The sequence below is a fragment of the Tetrao urogallus genome, assembly GCF_951394365.1.
Source record: "Tetrao urogallus genome assembly, chromosome: 3".
NCBI lineage: Eukaryota > Metazoa > Chordata > Aves > Galliformes > Phasianidae > Tetrao > Tetrao urogallus.
This window is the reverse complement of record NC_136815.1, coordinates 31,139,800-31,154,526: the sequence shown is the minus strand read 5'-3', so window position 1 is coordinate 31,154,526 and position 14,727 is coordinate 31,139,800. Positions and strand designations below refer to the sequence as shown.

General features: G+C 36.8%; 1 protein-coding gene across 1 annotated transcript in view; it reads right to left on the bottom strand.

Annotated features, from left to right (window-relative positions):
* TRPA1 (transient receptor potential cation channel subfamily A member 1) overlaps nt 1-14,141 on the bottom strand; it is a gene marked incomplete at both ends in the record, with an annotated part of 33,408 nt that extends 19,267 nt beyond the window's left edge. The window contains 9 exons of the mRNA XM_079533251.1: nt 201-300; nt 4,499-4,547; nt 6,215-6,351; nt 7,757-7,902; nt 8,257-8,365; nt 9,290-9,397; nt 10,105-10,280; nt 11,592-11,754; nt 14,022-14,141. Coding sequence (XP_079389377.1) covers nt 201-300; nt 4,499-4,547; nt 6,215-6,351; nt 7,757-7,902; nt 8,257-8,365; nt 9,290-9,397; nt 10,105-10,280; nt 11,592-11,754; nt 14,022-14,141 — 1,108 coding nt within the window. The remainder of the gene's footprint in view (nt 1-200; nt 301-4,498; nt 4,548-6,214; nt 6,352-7,756; nt 7,903-8,256; nt 8,366-9,289; nt 9,398-10,104; nt 10,281-11,591; nt 11,755-14,021) is intronic.
* Between the last annotated feature and the right edge of the window lie 586 nt (nt 14,142-14,727).

Genomic DNA, 14,727 nt, shown 5'->3' with positions numbered 1-14,727 from the left:
AACCTGCTTGCTCTATATGAAAAAGGGTGAAATCACTTCCCTAATTCCTTCTTTATCTCCAGCCAGTTGTTAAATGCAGTTACTCCTGGACTGTATGCTGAAGTACTGAATTAAAATTGAGAGAAACTCTGGATGTAGATTTTTGACACATACAAGCCCTGTTCAAAAGATGTATATCAGAAGTGCACATTCTCTTGTACCTTTTGAGAGCAGTAAATTCACAATTTTCCATGATGCACAAGAAGTGGCCAACAGAAGTGGAGATCGACCTTCTGTGTCAACACTATCAATATTTGCTCCCTGTAATAAAGAATTTCAAGATTATCGTGAATATTGAATAAATACAATTAAAAAATGGTGCAGCCCTGTACATCATCACAGTATGAGTCATTCCTAGTAACTCCAGATTAGTAAATTCAAAAAACATGTTATATCTTTATATGAAAACAGTGTTTTCAAAGTAACAGCCACAGCCCAGTACTCTGTCTGCCTATATATATTTAGATGCCAAAATAAGAGCAGCCTGCTTCTAGGTATACTGCACTTACAACTCATGATCTTTTATAAGAATATTTGTTCATGCATTTGAATGCTCAAAAACATGACTTGAACTTGAAAACACTGGGGTTAAAGCTCTGGGAAAATACAAAAATTACAGCCTTTTGGAATGACATCTTACTATGTATTGAGCAATTACCAGAACACAACCCTTCTGAACCACTGTACATGAATTCTCTTCAAGAAACAATGCATCTTGACACGTAGACTTTGATCCGCATAGCTTGGTATATCTTTATTTTTTATTATTTGCCATAAATTATATAAACCCAGTTAATTTTGAACCCTAATCATCCGTATCAGCAGCAGACACATTTCTGTTCCCTGAAATTAAGATTTTTGATTTCACAGAAAGACGGAATTGCAGGGGTTGGAAAGGATCTCAAGAGATTCTTGAGTTCAACCCCCTGCTAAAGCAGGTACCCTACAATAGGTCTCACAGATAGGTGTACAGATGAATCTTGAATATTTCCACAGAACGAGACTCCACAACCTCTCACAACCTCACAATTTGTTCCAGTGCTCTGTCAACCTTACTGTGAAGAAGTTCTGCATGCTAGCGTGGAACTTCCTGTGTTCAACTTTTAGGCCATTACTCCTTGTCCTACTGCTATGCACCACTGAGAAGAGCCTGGACTCATCCATTTGCTTTCCACCTCCCTTCAGATATTTATAAACATTTATCAGATTTGTTCTCAGTCTTCTTTTACGCACACTGAACAGATCCAAGTTACTCAGCCTTTCCTCATAAGGGAGATGCTTCAGACCCTTCATCATCTTTGTGGCCCTCTGCTGCACTCCTTCTAGCAGATCCCTGTTTTTCTTGAACTGGGGAGCCCAGAACTGGACACAGTAAAATCTGATCTTTTTCCTATGGAAAGACTGGAATAAGATAATGCAGTAAAGCCCAGTTTTTGTGGTTTTCTTCTACTGTTACATGAAGCTCATAATGGCAGGAAATCGCGGTCACTATGGTCACAGTATCACTATGGTCACATCAATAAAATATTATGAGCATAAAAGAATCTATCTTAAAAATCCTGTCAACAAGGGAGTGTGATGATGCAAGTAAATGAAATAATGAGATATATATTTTATGATGTGGTAGATACTAGATATTGAGTTGCAAGTCAAACTGAATGAGGTGAACTGAGTACACCAAAAAAAATTTCTATTTCAGATGCTACCCATTGAAAAAAATCAATTGGAGTTTTAATATTAACTGAAATAATCTTTGGGTCCATTCCTAACTTGAAAGAGAATTAATAATAATCATGATCAATATTTACTTTCTAGGATAATAAAACCTGTAATATAGTAGTAAGAAGCATGTAATAAATGCACAATGCTTAACCAACCAACAGTGAACAGGAAGCTTTCAATGTATGCTGATGAAATGTTTGAGGGTAACGGTTACCCTCAAACCCTTTTTGCAAGTCACCTTACTACAAGGTCAGACAAACTGAAAAACATTCTTATTTATCAAAGGAACAAACAGAGATCTGTTTATGCAAGTGACTCATTGATTTCAGTGAATACAGTGGTACCAAATTCCACCTAATAACATAACCTTATTATCACAGTCCCTGCACCTAACACCTTCCCTCAGCAGAATTCATACTATGTAACACAGTAGGGAGTAACTCCCATGTTGACACATACGTTTATAATGTTTACAATACAGCTGAATCAACAATTTGTAAATTTAGTTTCTGAATTCCTTTTAATTTTGCATGTATAAATTAACACTTACTAGTTAAACATAAATGAAAGTACATATAAGTATTACAAAAGAATTCTAAGTATCAGCATTTATTATCAATTTAATATTTAGGGGTTTTATTGGAGTAAAGTAAGACAAAAGAAAAGGAAGAAGAGAACTTAAAGTACAACATTTTTAACAGTACTGCTTATTTTGCTTAATTACTTTGACTAAGGGTGTTTTCAGTAGTTTACAAAGAAAAACCCCTTAAAGGAAGTAATCTCAGCAAGCACCTCAGCACTCGGTCGTCCAGCACCCAGCAGCCCAGATGCAGGCAAAACATTCAATGATATAAATGATGAGAACTTTCCAATTGTCATGTTTTGGTTCTTTTTTTGTAATTGTGTAAATAGCTTTCTACTATAACCATGGCATATGCATGCACAAACCAGACACTAGTTGTTAAGTGTGAAAATGACCATTTTGACGGTACTAATGAAGCCACCATGATTAAAATGCTTGCACTGCAAATCAATCTATACACTTTTTTTTTTCTGAAAGCCATAAAGTTTTGTAATATTCAGCTGTTAGGGATACTAACATAGGCTTCTGCCTTTTCCTTTCTTTAAGGCTTCAGTTAGCCTTCAGTTACCTCAAACTACCTCAGTGAAACAAAGCTATTTACTTATTGCCATGCTTTGCTGAAGCCCAATGCAAAATAGTGAAAGTCTGCACAAGAAATACAGTTGGATTCTCTGATTTCTGTACAGCACACTGACCTACAACTTACAAAATAGAATTGGTGTAATTTAAAAGAAAAGATGTATGAAAAGAGCATACAATGCATGCCTGGACAATTTTCTTCTTCTTAGGTTTTTTATCCAGAGGAGCTACACATAACACTGTATATGTTTACAATGATTTTTATTTTAAAATATAGAAAGTACCAGAAATAACATGAAGTCAATCAATACACTGGGTTCTGTGCCAAAGCCAAAAGCCATTCTGAACTGCATTTTGCTATCCTTTCCGAGCAGTAAAAATCACTATCTTTTCTTTTTTTCCCCTCATACATATACAGCATAAGAGGTACCTAGTTATCTTGCCAGGAGCCCAGGAAGCACAAGTTGCATGTGCTGCACCACATTAACACTGACTGACATATTTTGATCCATTCCCATACAGGGCAAATGAAAACAGCCTTAAAGCCTCAAAACCCTCATCATGGACTACAGGAAAAGAGGCCAAAATAAAGTGACGCTCAAAGCATTTAACTTTGTTCTCAAGAAAAAAATATGTGTTCTTATATGGGAAAGACATTCCCTTTTTATACTTAGTCACACAAACCAGCACACACAAGAAATACAGGCACAAGCTGTCAAGTAATAACTTCTGTAGACAGGTTGTTTTGTCAGCCAAGCTTAAGCAGTCAAATCTCACCATTTCACATCTGGAATAAAAATAAGCACCACATCTATTTTTGACTAAGCCAAATCCCTGCAAGAGAATCCTGGAAAGTGCAAAACTCTGCATAGAATTGTTTTTAATGTAATTCTCAAGAAATTAAGAGAAAAAAAAAAAAAAAAAGTATTAGCTGACTTAAAATGGAAAAGTCTGCTGACTTCTGAAAGTTTCCTCAACAAACACAGCACTGCTGTAACCACAGCACTGGTTACATGAGCCTTAGTTTAATTGGCGTTAATGGACACTTGGAACATGGCCAGAAGCATCCCAATTCTTTTCTTTTTCTCCCCCATAGTTACTTAGTGCAGAAATATAACCAGACTACACAGAGTAAGACATATTTCTGGATCATCCATAAACTTCATTATATGGTTTTGTGATCCCAGAACAATTATATGTATGTACATTAGACAAAGGATTTCTTGAGAAAGCAGATTAAATTCACTACAAATTCAGATTTATTTCATATTTAAAACCACGAAAGTGAGGGTGCCTGAACCAGCCTGTCATATCTGCTAAGAAATGTTTACGAAAATTTTCTGAGTGAGTAAAATGGAAATAAAAATGCAACCTTTCATCCTCTGTAACTTTCAGATGCTATTATGGAGCCTTAACATTGCTGTACTGTAGCTGTCACTTACGTATTATGAAATATATATACAAATAAATAACGTATGCCTGAGAAAACGTTCTCCTTTATGAATTTCTCTATGCAGACCTATAGTAATACATTCCAATAATCCGTATAAACATATCACTTAATTAAATATTTACCATTGAAATCAAGTAGTCTGCCAGTTCATAATGATCAAACAAGGCCGTCCTGTGAAGAAAAAAATGCAAAGTTACAGTAATATTAGACAACAAATTTTCAAACCAAAGGGTAGAATTTTTCCCTATTTGGTAGCATTTTATATATATAAATATATATAAATATATATAAAAGAGACAGAGAAATACCCGTGCTGCATAATTCATTTTAATAAGTTATCTCTATTTTTATCAGTTTCATTTTTAAACTAAGTTCAGTTCAATCAATACACTGATTTTTAATCCAACCAGACATTTTGTATGTCAGATTTTTGTCTGTACCACACACATTCACTAAAGAATTCCATAAACTTCAGACTTGAATCATTTCATCCAGAACTTGAGCATTGTATCCATTTCATTGATAGTTTAAGAATATGAGAACAAGAGTTAAAGTAGTAAAGACTCAGCTAAAACTCCATTCTGATTGTAGCAGACAAGCCTACTTGAGAATTAAGAAAAATTGTAATATACCACCTGACGTAAATGGTGGTGACATTTATTAATTTACCAAAAAAAAAAAAAGTTCAAGCTAATTGTATGCATGAAAAAAATCTCAGGCTTTATTCTTCAACAAGATACTGAATTATGTGTTGTCGTTTTTTTAAAAGAAAGATTAAAGGAGGAAATGCAGCACAGTTAATTCACACATTCTAAAGTCAGATCTCTATTATCTCTATTAAGTATTTCTACTTAATGAGTAAGAGAGGATAGTTCCAATGCTGTAGTATAACTCAAGGATAACAGTTCCTTTAGTATTAAGGGAAGTAGTAACACAGAACATACTATAGTTACAATTGATTATTAAAAGACATATTTGGAAAGCTTTTTCAATATTCCAAATAAGTAGATATGCTTCCATTATCTATTTTGTAATTCTATGATTCTACCGCTTCCAAATTTCTTGTCCTTAATGTCAATAAACTCCTTGTAGAAAAACACTGTAAAGTTATGATGATTTACCTAAACGGAGTGCAACTACATCAATTTGTAAATGGAGAAAAATAGTATCTCCCATACAGCTGGTAGCCAGCACATCTAAAGAAGTTTCTTGCTGAAGGCAACTGAGGATATTTCTCCATGATTTCATGCTCTGATTTCAAATGAACTGAGGAAGACTAGATGTCTAGAGGGTTATTCTATACAGGAACACCACCTCCAACTTTGCAGTCATAGAGAAGTTTATCTACTTGTATCTGAACAGGTATAAAATATTTTTTTCTTTCTCCCAAAAAATGTAAGTTTAGTTTTTGTTTTTGTTTTTTTTCTTTTTAAACAGTTTATGTTCTTTTTCTATTACTTCCTGGAGAACACAAGCCTCACTAAATGAGGACATTTGTTACACAACTTTGGAAGCATTTAACAAATCCATATATTTATCACTTTCTTATTCTTTACTGTAATGAATTTTCAGTACAAACTGTTAGTGGCCATTCTTGGGCATGATTCCACGGTAACCAGACTTTTTGTTTTAATTTTGCTATCAGAACCAGAATCTTCAACATTCTGATCAAATTGCAGACAGTTTCATAGTGTACAATAATCATCTCCCATCCCATGGAGAAGTTCCAATACACGTGGAAGGGTGTATCCAAGTATACTTTATAAATTGTCATTGGATGCTGTAGAAGACTAACCAAAAATACTGTGCCTCTGAAGTCTAGTAGAGCAGCCTCCTACCTGTGAAGCAGTGTTTCCTTATTCCCATCTACAGCATCAATAATGGATTCATCACCAGCATAGGATGACATCATTAACTTTACAATTTCAGTTGCTCCTTGAGTGGCAGCAAAATGAAGTGCAGTGCATTTTTCATTCTGTAAATAGATAAATAAAGTAACATCCCAAGTCAGCTTAGTCTACAACCAACTAAATATGCTAGCAATCTAGCCCAGGATTCATGCACAGGAATTTAGGAGATACGTGATAAAACTTCAGTCTTTAACTAAAATAGCAAAACTCTAAAGATACTTAAGACCAAAAGAAAAAAAAAAAAAAAAAAAAAAGTAAAGAGATTGTTTAAAGAATTACTACAAAGCTTGTTACTATCCTACACCAAGCTTTTGGGATACGTGATCCTGAACCTCAACAATGTTTTGTACCTGATTAATCAAGAAACAAGCACAGCATCCTTAAATGGAAGAGATGAAGCAAAGGAAAACCACAGAAAAACAATAGGCAGACCAGTACAAATGAATAAGCAAACAAAACCGACTCTGTAATGTGTAATAAAGAAAATGCATTGTTCTTTATGGTCTTGACTTCCTTATCTTCTTTGAAAGAGTTTCATAAATGCAATTTTCTGCAGGGTTCATTAAAAATGACTGGGGCTAGTAAGCTATTAAACTATTATAATCTGAACAGCCATAAAAATTATTAAACGTTAAGTAAATGGTTGGAACAAGATTTGCCAAAACATGATTTCTTTTAGTTAAATAGGACAAACTAGGTTTGATACATGCCTGAAGATCTTGTCTTTGTTCTTTTGAGAACTGGAAATTTCAGCCACTACATTGGAATGGGCTTTTTCACAACTCCATAAACATTCTTAAAATGGTTCTCACCTATTGCAAAACGGTCAGCATGAACCGTAACACTCAAAAGTTGTGTGTTCAAAGAAACAAATACATAAATGTTATACTGTGGTACCTCTGCTCTCATGAAGCTTGGAGCAGGTCTTTACACCAACAGCATCACAGTACAACAGCAGTACTACAGATTTGTCTAAGTATGCATGTACAAAACTATAAAGGCCAGGGCAAGGCTGAGAATAAACAAAAAATGATGAGAATGGGTCAAATCAGAGACTCAGTATCTGGCAAGGGATGACAGAAGGTACAGAATTTGTGTACCACTGTAACAGTTCTCAAGAGTGCTCTCCCAGATTCCATCTATTTATGACTCAAGGACTTCCTGAGTCAGACAGAATGTAGGATGAGAGAATGCATTCAGTAGTTACGAGCAGATCTTTTCTTCTGCGGACTTGTTCAAGTGCATTTTGAATTCATGTAAAGTTTTCTCATTATCCATGTAACTTATGTTAAGAAACCAGCCATTTTATATGCCTTGAACTAGAGACCTTTTCTCATTCGCTGCTCCTTAGGCATTATATTGGAAAATACAACGGGCTACGATTATGTTATTCTTTAAATCATACTATTCTGAGTTTCAGAGACATCTAACTTCTATCAAAAGTATATCCCACTCTATTGCAAAGTTTACCTGTTTAAGATCAATTTGGGCTCCAAATTCAATGCACATTTTTATCATTTCCAAGTCTCCACTTTGAACTGCCAAATGAAGTGGACTGCACTTCCCATTATTGGTAAAATTAATGTGAGTTTTAGCAGAGTGACCCAATTCTTCACCTGAGAGATGAAAATAAATTTCAATTTTCATAGCAAGGATGGAATAACAGAAGCAATGATTATTTATTTATTTATTTAATGACAAGCAACTTAACAATTAAGTGTGAGACATTCTCCTACTCAGAACACATACCCCTTCAAACCTTTCATTAAACAACAGATGGTCACACGTTTAGGAACACAGCCACAGTTCTACAAAAGTTACTAGTATGTACTGCCCATGCGAATAACAGCATTAAGTTGCTTTAAGTTCAATCACATTTTCAGTTCTTGTTCACAGTTCTTTGAAATGTAAAGCAGAAAATTAGTCTAAATAATGAATCGTACTGGCCACTTTCGAACAAAAGGATTTACCTTTTTTTAAAAGGATTTCCATACATGTTTTTGCTCCTGAAAATGCAGCAGCATGGATAGGCATGCACCCCGTTTTGTTTGGTTTACATATTTTTCCTCCATTTTCAATCTGAAAATTAATACCTACATACAGTTTAATGACATAAAGAAAATTCTCAATAATGAACACATTGCTGCAGATGCAGCATTTGCAGTAGCTGTCTCCTTTTTTACACTGCATTCGCATTATGAAGTTAATATATAGGCATGTTATATCTTACCTCCATGCATGTATGCACTGATGTGCTTCTTTTTGTTTAGTTTTTTTTAATCTTCAAGATATCTTTTTCCTGTTTCACACTCAGATATGCTTATGTATGGTCTAAAAAGACTAAAGTTCATTTGTAGCCTTACCAATAACGACTTGAATCATAAACATCATCTTTTTTTTTCCCCCCACAAAACAGGTAATGCTTTTCCACATATGTCCCACACGTTTATACGTTTCACATATAAACAAGTAAAGGAAGTTAAGCAGGCCTAACATTTTTCTAGTTTTCTAAACTGCAAAATATGACATCTCATATTTTCCAAAGCATATACAGCTCAGGGTTTGCAGAACATACTTAGGAATTACTCCCATCGTCTTTCAAAGAGCTCTCAAGTATTTCATGAACAGTTTTATTCATGCTCCAAAAGCACATAAGTGAAAACTGTAAAAAATAATGACACGGGGATAGATAAAACACTTGGCATCTCAGAAAAAAAAAAAAAAAAAAAAAAAAAAAAAAAAAAAAAAAAAAAAAAAAGAAAAGAAAGAAACATTCTTTTTGAATTCTGAATTCCAATTTTTTACCAGCTGATAGTGCCTTTACTGAATGGATAAGAATGACATGAGGCTATCCCATTAAAGAAGCACACATATGCATGCAAAATAACCTGAGTGTTGAGTCCATGATCACCCTTCCCTCCATCATACAAAGAACAACGGATTAGAGCGATGCTGTATCAAGACAAACTGAATCACATCTAAAGCTGTGATAATCATACGTACCAGGAGTATTAGTGCTTCAGGATTGTCCTTATGACATGCTACCATTATAGGTGTGTTTCCTGCTTCACCTTCCAAATTAACATCTGTACTGCTATGCTGGACCAAAATCTAGACATTTAAGAAAACATGAAATCAACTATTAGCAAAACCCAACAACAAAGGCCTATTCCATTACTTGAGTTGTTTACTTGTGACTTGTTCTTTTTGCATGGAAACAGCTAAAAATGCAAAAGCAGAGGAAATCAAAAATTGAGAATGGATGTGAAAATATGCAGGTGAAAAATGCTGTTGAAAACAAAATTGTTTATGGTAGACAGCTGACTAGCCAAGATAAATGTTGCAAATAACTCCAGAGTGCCTTAAAAGTTTTATGTGTGTTTTACAGCTGTATTCATCCAGTAAATTCAGTAACTTTACAAATTCTAAGCTCTTATCCAAATACCACATATGGAATGAAACCATTCTCACTATAGATAGTAAAATGACCAAAAAAAGTTTGAAAGAACCTTTTTCGAAAAAGTTCTTGTGTTCAGAAAAATTTAAGACTTCTCTGTGAAACTACTACAGTAACACAAATATCAGTATTATGAATTTTTTTAATTTTTTTTTAATTCACTGTAATTTTTTTTTATTCACTGTCCTGAGAACACCCAAACCTTTTTACAAGCACTGTATGTTACATATGTTTGCCTAACAAAGCATATGAGGAGCTATGTCCAGGATACAGCATATATAAACAAGGTCTTAGTGTTCTACACACAGGTGCTGCTGAGCTGCTTATCAAGTCTGCATATTTATGTGGACTTTAAACTTACCTTGACAATTTCATTATGCAGGGACTGTATAGCCATATGCAAAGGTGCCATCATATTGGAGTTGAGAATGTTTGGGTTGGCTCCTCTACTGAGAAGTAAACTAACACTTTCAACCTGGTTTTTCCTTGTAGCCCAGTGCAGTGGGGTATTTCCAGAAGCATCCATCACATTTAATACTAGATCAAAGGAGAGCAAACAAAACAAAAGGTAGCAAAATCATCATAATAGCTGAAGGATGGGAAGAAGGAAACACCTATCTATTTCTTGCCCAGTATTATATGCCATCTTTTTTACACCCAGAGTTCTTGGTTTACTTCTTCCCTTGCCTCTTTCCTATTTTCTTTGATGTTGCAGCAACTGCTTCAGAGGCTGCACAGAACAAGTGAGTACAAATAATTAAAATATGAGATAATAAAAAACTGCCTGCAAATTTAGGAGATGATTCAAGTATCTACTGAGATGTAAAACAGCTCATGTCAATTACAAAACTAGTCTTTATATATAGATACATTTCATTTGGAAACAAACTACAAAAAAATACTCCATGGCAAAAAATTATATACTGAAAAGAAGAACATTTTTTCAGACCAAATAATCTAAAATTATATTGGTCATCATTTAGAGAAAAATAAAAAACTTTTCTGTACCATTTGGTTTGCTCAGTAGCCCTCAGCCTAGCACTGGAAGTTCTAGGCAGTTTCGTAATGCTGACTAATGACTGTTGAACAACTTCATTTCACAGAAAGTGTTTTTTTTTCCCCACTGTTGAAGGCCCTGTAATCTTCCACTTCTCACTTCTTCCCCACATTTCTTCAGATGACCTAGCTCATTAAATGGTTTTCTTTCCCCACTGTTAAGTAAACAAGAATGAAATTATAACAACGAAACAAACTAGCACTTCCTTTAGGGTACCCCTGCACTTAGCCTTACTTCTGCATCTGCGCTTCCTCAGGGCTAGTAACATCCATGTGTCTGCAGTTTAACCAATGTAACTGCACTCTAAGATGACTGTTTTATTAAAAGATACAAGAATTCCACTAAAACAGGTCTAAATGACTTCCATTCAATCAGAAAATATTCAACTATGTGTTAAATTGACTTGGAAGTATTAACAACTTCAACAACAAGAATGAGAAACAAAATTACTTTGAAGTTTCCAGTGTTTTAGATGTAAAAAGAAAGACAAATAATGCATATAAAGAAGATACTCAGGCTTACTGTAGGTGCATTACAGTTTTTCCATATCCGAAGACTGTAAATCTGAGTCCCAAACAAAGTAAGATGCATCAAATCACCGCAATAGAGATCAAATACTAACAAGACAATAAGGGTGACCTAAATCACACCCAATATACCGTGAAATATGATAGCTTGAACTCTTTCTGAATGTAGAAACATAACACATACCAAGTCAGCTTTAGCTGGATAGCAAACACTTTGAATTTTTAAATTGTGCTGAATAAAATAATTTGTAAGATGTGCATTACCTTCAGAGGAAGAATCTTCTATAATCAACTGCATTAATTCTATTTGGCCTCCTTCAGCAGCATGATGCAGTGGGGTTGCATTTAATTCATCCACTTTAGTGAGACCGGAACGGTTCTTCTTAATGAAGCTTCGCAGCCTACAGGCACTTCCATCTGAAATCACCTATTTTGGACACAAATTTTCTGTTATTTTCATAAAGAAATACACAAATCCTGATCAGATCAAGTAATCTGAAAAATTCAGATTGACTTAACTGATAGCAAATCACACCCAGATGAGAAACAAAACACGAAAATGTAAGTAATTTAGAATACCTTATTTCATCTTCTGCAATGAAAATGATCCTTCTACCACAGGAAAACTAACAAAAAAAAAAAAAAGTCATCACTTTCTCCTACACCTCTCTGCAGCTGTGGCCAAATAAGTGAATTTAAGAGAGAGTTAAAAATAATAATCTTCTCTTCAGGACGTTTCTGCAAAGACTGACTTTATGTGCTGGGCTTTCAAGCTTAGCCCTTGGGTTTCTATGCTTTTTTGTATGTCAGAGCAATCAACAAAATCTTCAGTTTACAGCACGACCCTAAAAGCATCCATTGGGATGCTCTTCAGACTGAAACAATCCAGTGTCTTCACACTGGATTACAACAAAAACCCTCTGACAGATCAGCTGTCTAGCAGCATTACACAACACTTGTGCTACACTTTGCACCCAAAGCCCGCTATGCAAAACGTACTGATTCTCACTCAAGAAAGTTAAGATTGTTTCAAAAACTATACTTGTATATAAGGAAAAGTGATAGTAAAATATTACAAGATATTAAAAAGACTAAAAAGGAATTTTAAGAAATGGGAGAATAAAGAAAAAAATGTACACCAAAATAATGTAACCTTCCTCAAAAAGAGTGAGCAAGCAAACCAGGAAAATAAAGAATGACTGTTGCCTCCTGAACTGAAAAACAAAACAAAACAAAACAAAAAAACACAGAAACAAAGTAAAACTTTTTCTACAGGATCCCTCAAGCCACAACAACTGAATAATTTTTTGCTGCCTTTGATTGAATATACCTTATAGGACTGCTCATTCAAACACTTAAGCACATGTTTAACTTCCTTCAACTTAATAGTCCCACTGACCTCATTAAAGTTAGTCATGCAAATGATGCTACAAATGCATTTAAAGATATAGGAGATTGGGGCCAAATGCAGGGATAGCGTTTGCTTCAAAAGTGCAATTAGAAAAAGCTAATAGAAAGCAGGTGATACCAATACGAAAGAATTGTTTAGAATGACTCAACAGTCATAAAAATCAGAGGTCAATTGCATACACAAATATCTACACATTATACACTCTAAAAATCTATTTAAGAAAACTTTTTTATAGAGTCATATATACAGGCAACCAGGAAACAATCTTGTAATCCTCCTTATTTTATAATGCAATTTTAGTTGTAATGAATTTTAAATCCCCTAATTTAGATCACATTTCATGGCTTTTTAAGTTGGGACTTCTTGTGAATGTAGGACAAAATAAGGCTGAAATACTGCACATTGAGAATTTCTAATACCAAAAATAAGACTGCAGAGCTTCGTGAACAAAATAAGAAAGGAAGAAGAAAGTTAGATTTGCCATGTAGTTAAAAAAAAAACAACCAAACAAAAAAGCAGAGCAAGGCTTTTTTACCCAACAGCAGCTCTTTCTGCTCCTTGTGACCAGCTCCAGAGGGACAGACGACCCTCAGAGCAGCGCCATCCCACCTCATGCAGTGGTCCAGCTGCCCCAGACAACAGCCAGCACACAAAATACAGTTGGAAACGATCTCTTGAGGTCACGAAACCCTTCTATGCTCTTTGGCATACATGTTTAGGGAACTTTGGAGATTTTTATGAATGGGTTATCATTTGTATCATAACCAACCTCTTCACTGACTTAATTATTCCTAGTATTAAAAGATGCTCAGCCTAGCTCTCCCTCACAGCACAGGAGTACATCACTTCTGGTTCTGTTCTCTATAGAAGAGGGCACTGACTGCATCCTGCCCAGAAGCAATTTCATGCTTGAAGGCTGTGATGTTTCCCTTTCCCTTTATACAAGTTCATCTCAACTTTCTTTTTAGGACACTTTTACAAGACAGACAGTGTACTTATTGCCACATCAACCTCCAGTCAACACAGCACAGCTCTTCAGATGAGCAAGGGGAGAGCGCAGCCTTCAACAGGACCACGAAAAGGATCGCGTGGAGGAACGTTTGTTAGGAACGTAACCATCAGCAGCCCCCTACAGCTGCCCCAGAGCCCCACCTGACCACCTCACAGCCCTCCAGCACCGCCAGCCCATCTCGCCCGAGTCCCGCACACACAGCCCAGCCCTGGGTACCACCTTTTCTCCCTCGGTCTCCACACCTCCCCAAGGGACCGCCGTCCCCACGCACCTTGAAGACATCCTGCGAGGCGACGGAAGCGGCATCGGCCTCGCAGACGACGCCCTGGTAGGCGCTGGACGCGGCCGCCTTCTCCCGCGACTGGCACAGCCGCCACAGAGAGCGCTTCATGGCTCCGAACAGCGCCAGCCCCGCCCGCTCCGGATACCTGCGAGGCGAGAGACAGACTGAGGGACGACTCGGAGGCAGCGGTAGAGGAGGCGGGGAAAGCAGACGGGAGCTCCGGCCGCTGCACCGGGAGGAGTGCCGCTCCCACAGCGGGGCGGGCAGCTGCCGGCGGGGCGGAGGAGAAGTCGGCTGCGGGCACTTGTGCGCGGTGGTGCTGCCTCCGCTAGGGCTGGTGCGGGACGGGGCCGAGGGGTCGCGGCTTTTTGTTTCATCTGCCTCAACTTCTGTCGGCGAGGCAGCCCTAGGGGTCTGCCTTGGGGTGTCAGCGTGGCTGTCGATGCAAAACCTGCGGCGATGTGCAGAAAGAAGGGGCGCCAGAAAGTTCAGCAGCCGAGTGGGAGCCTTCCTGGGCACATGGTGCGATCTTACGAGGAGAAAATCTCCTCACCGTGGGCTGGGTAAGGAGGGCCGTCGGTCAGCAGCCCTTGGTCCCACCAGGCTGAGCTGTCCCGAGCTGCCTCATCTTTCTGCCTTGACGTCTCAACCTCTGCTTGGTCCTCCTGAGAGGCGTTTGTTTTTAGCAGTAAAT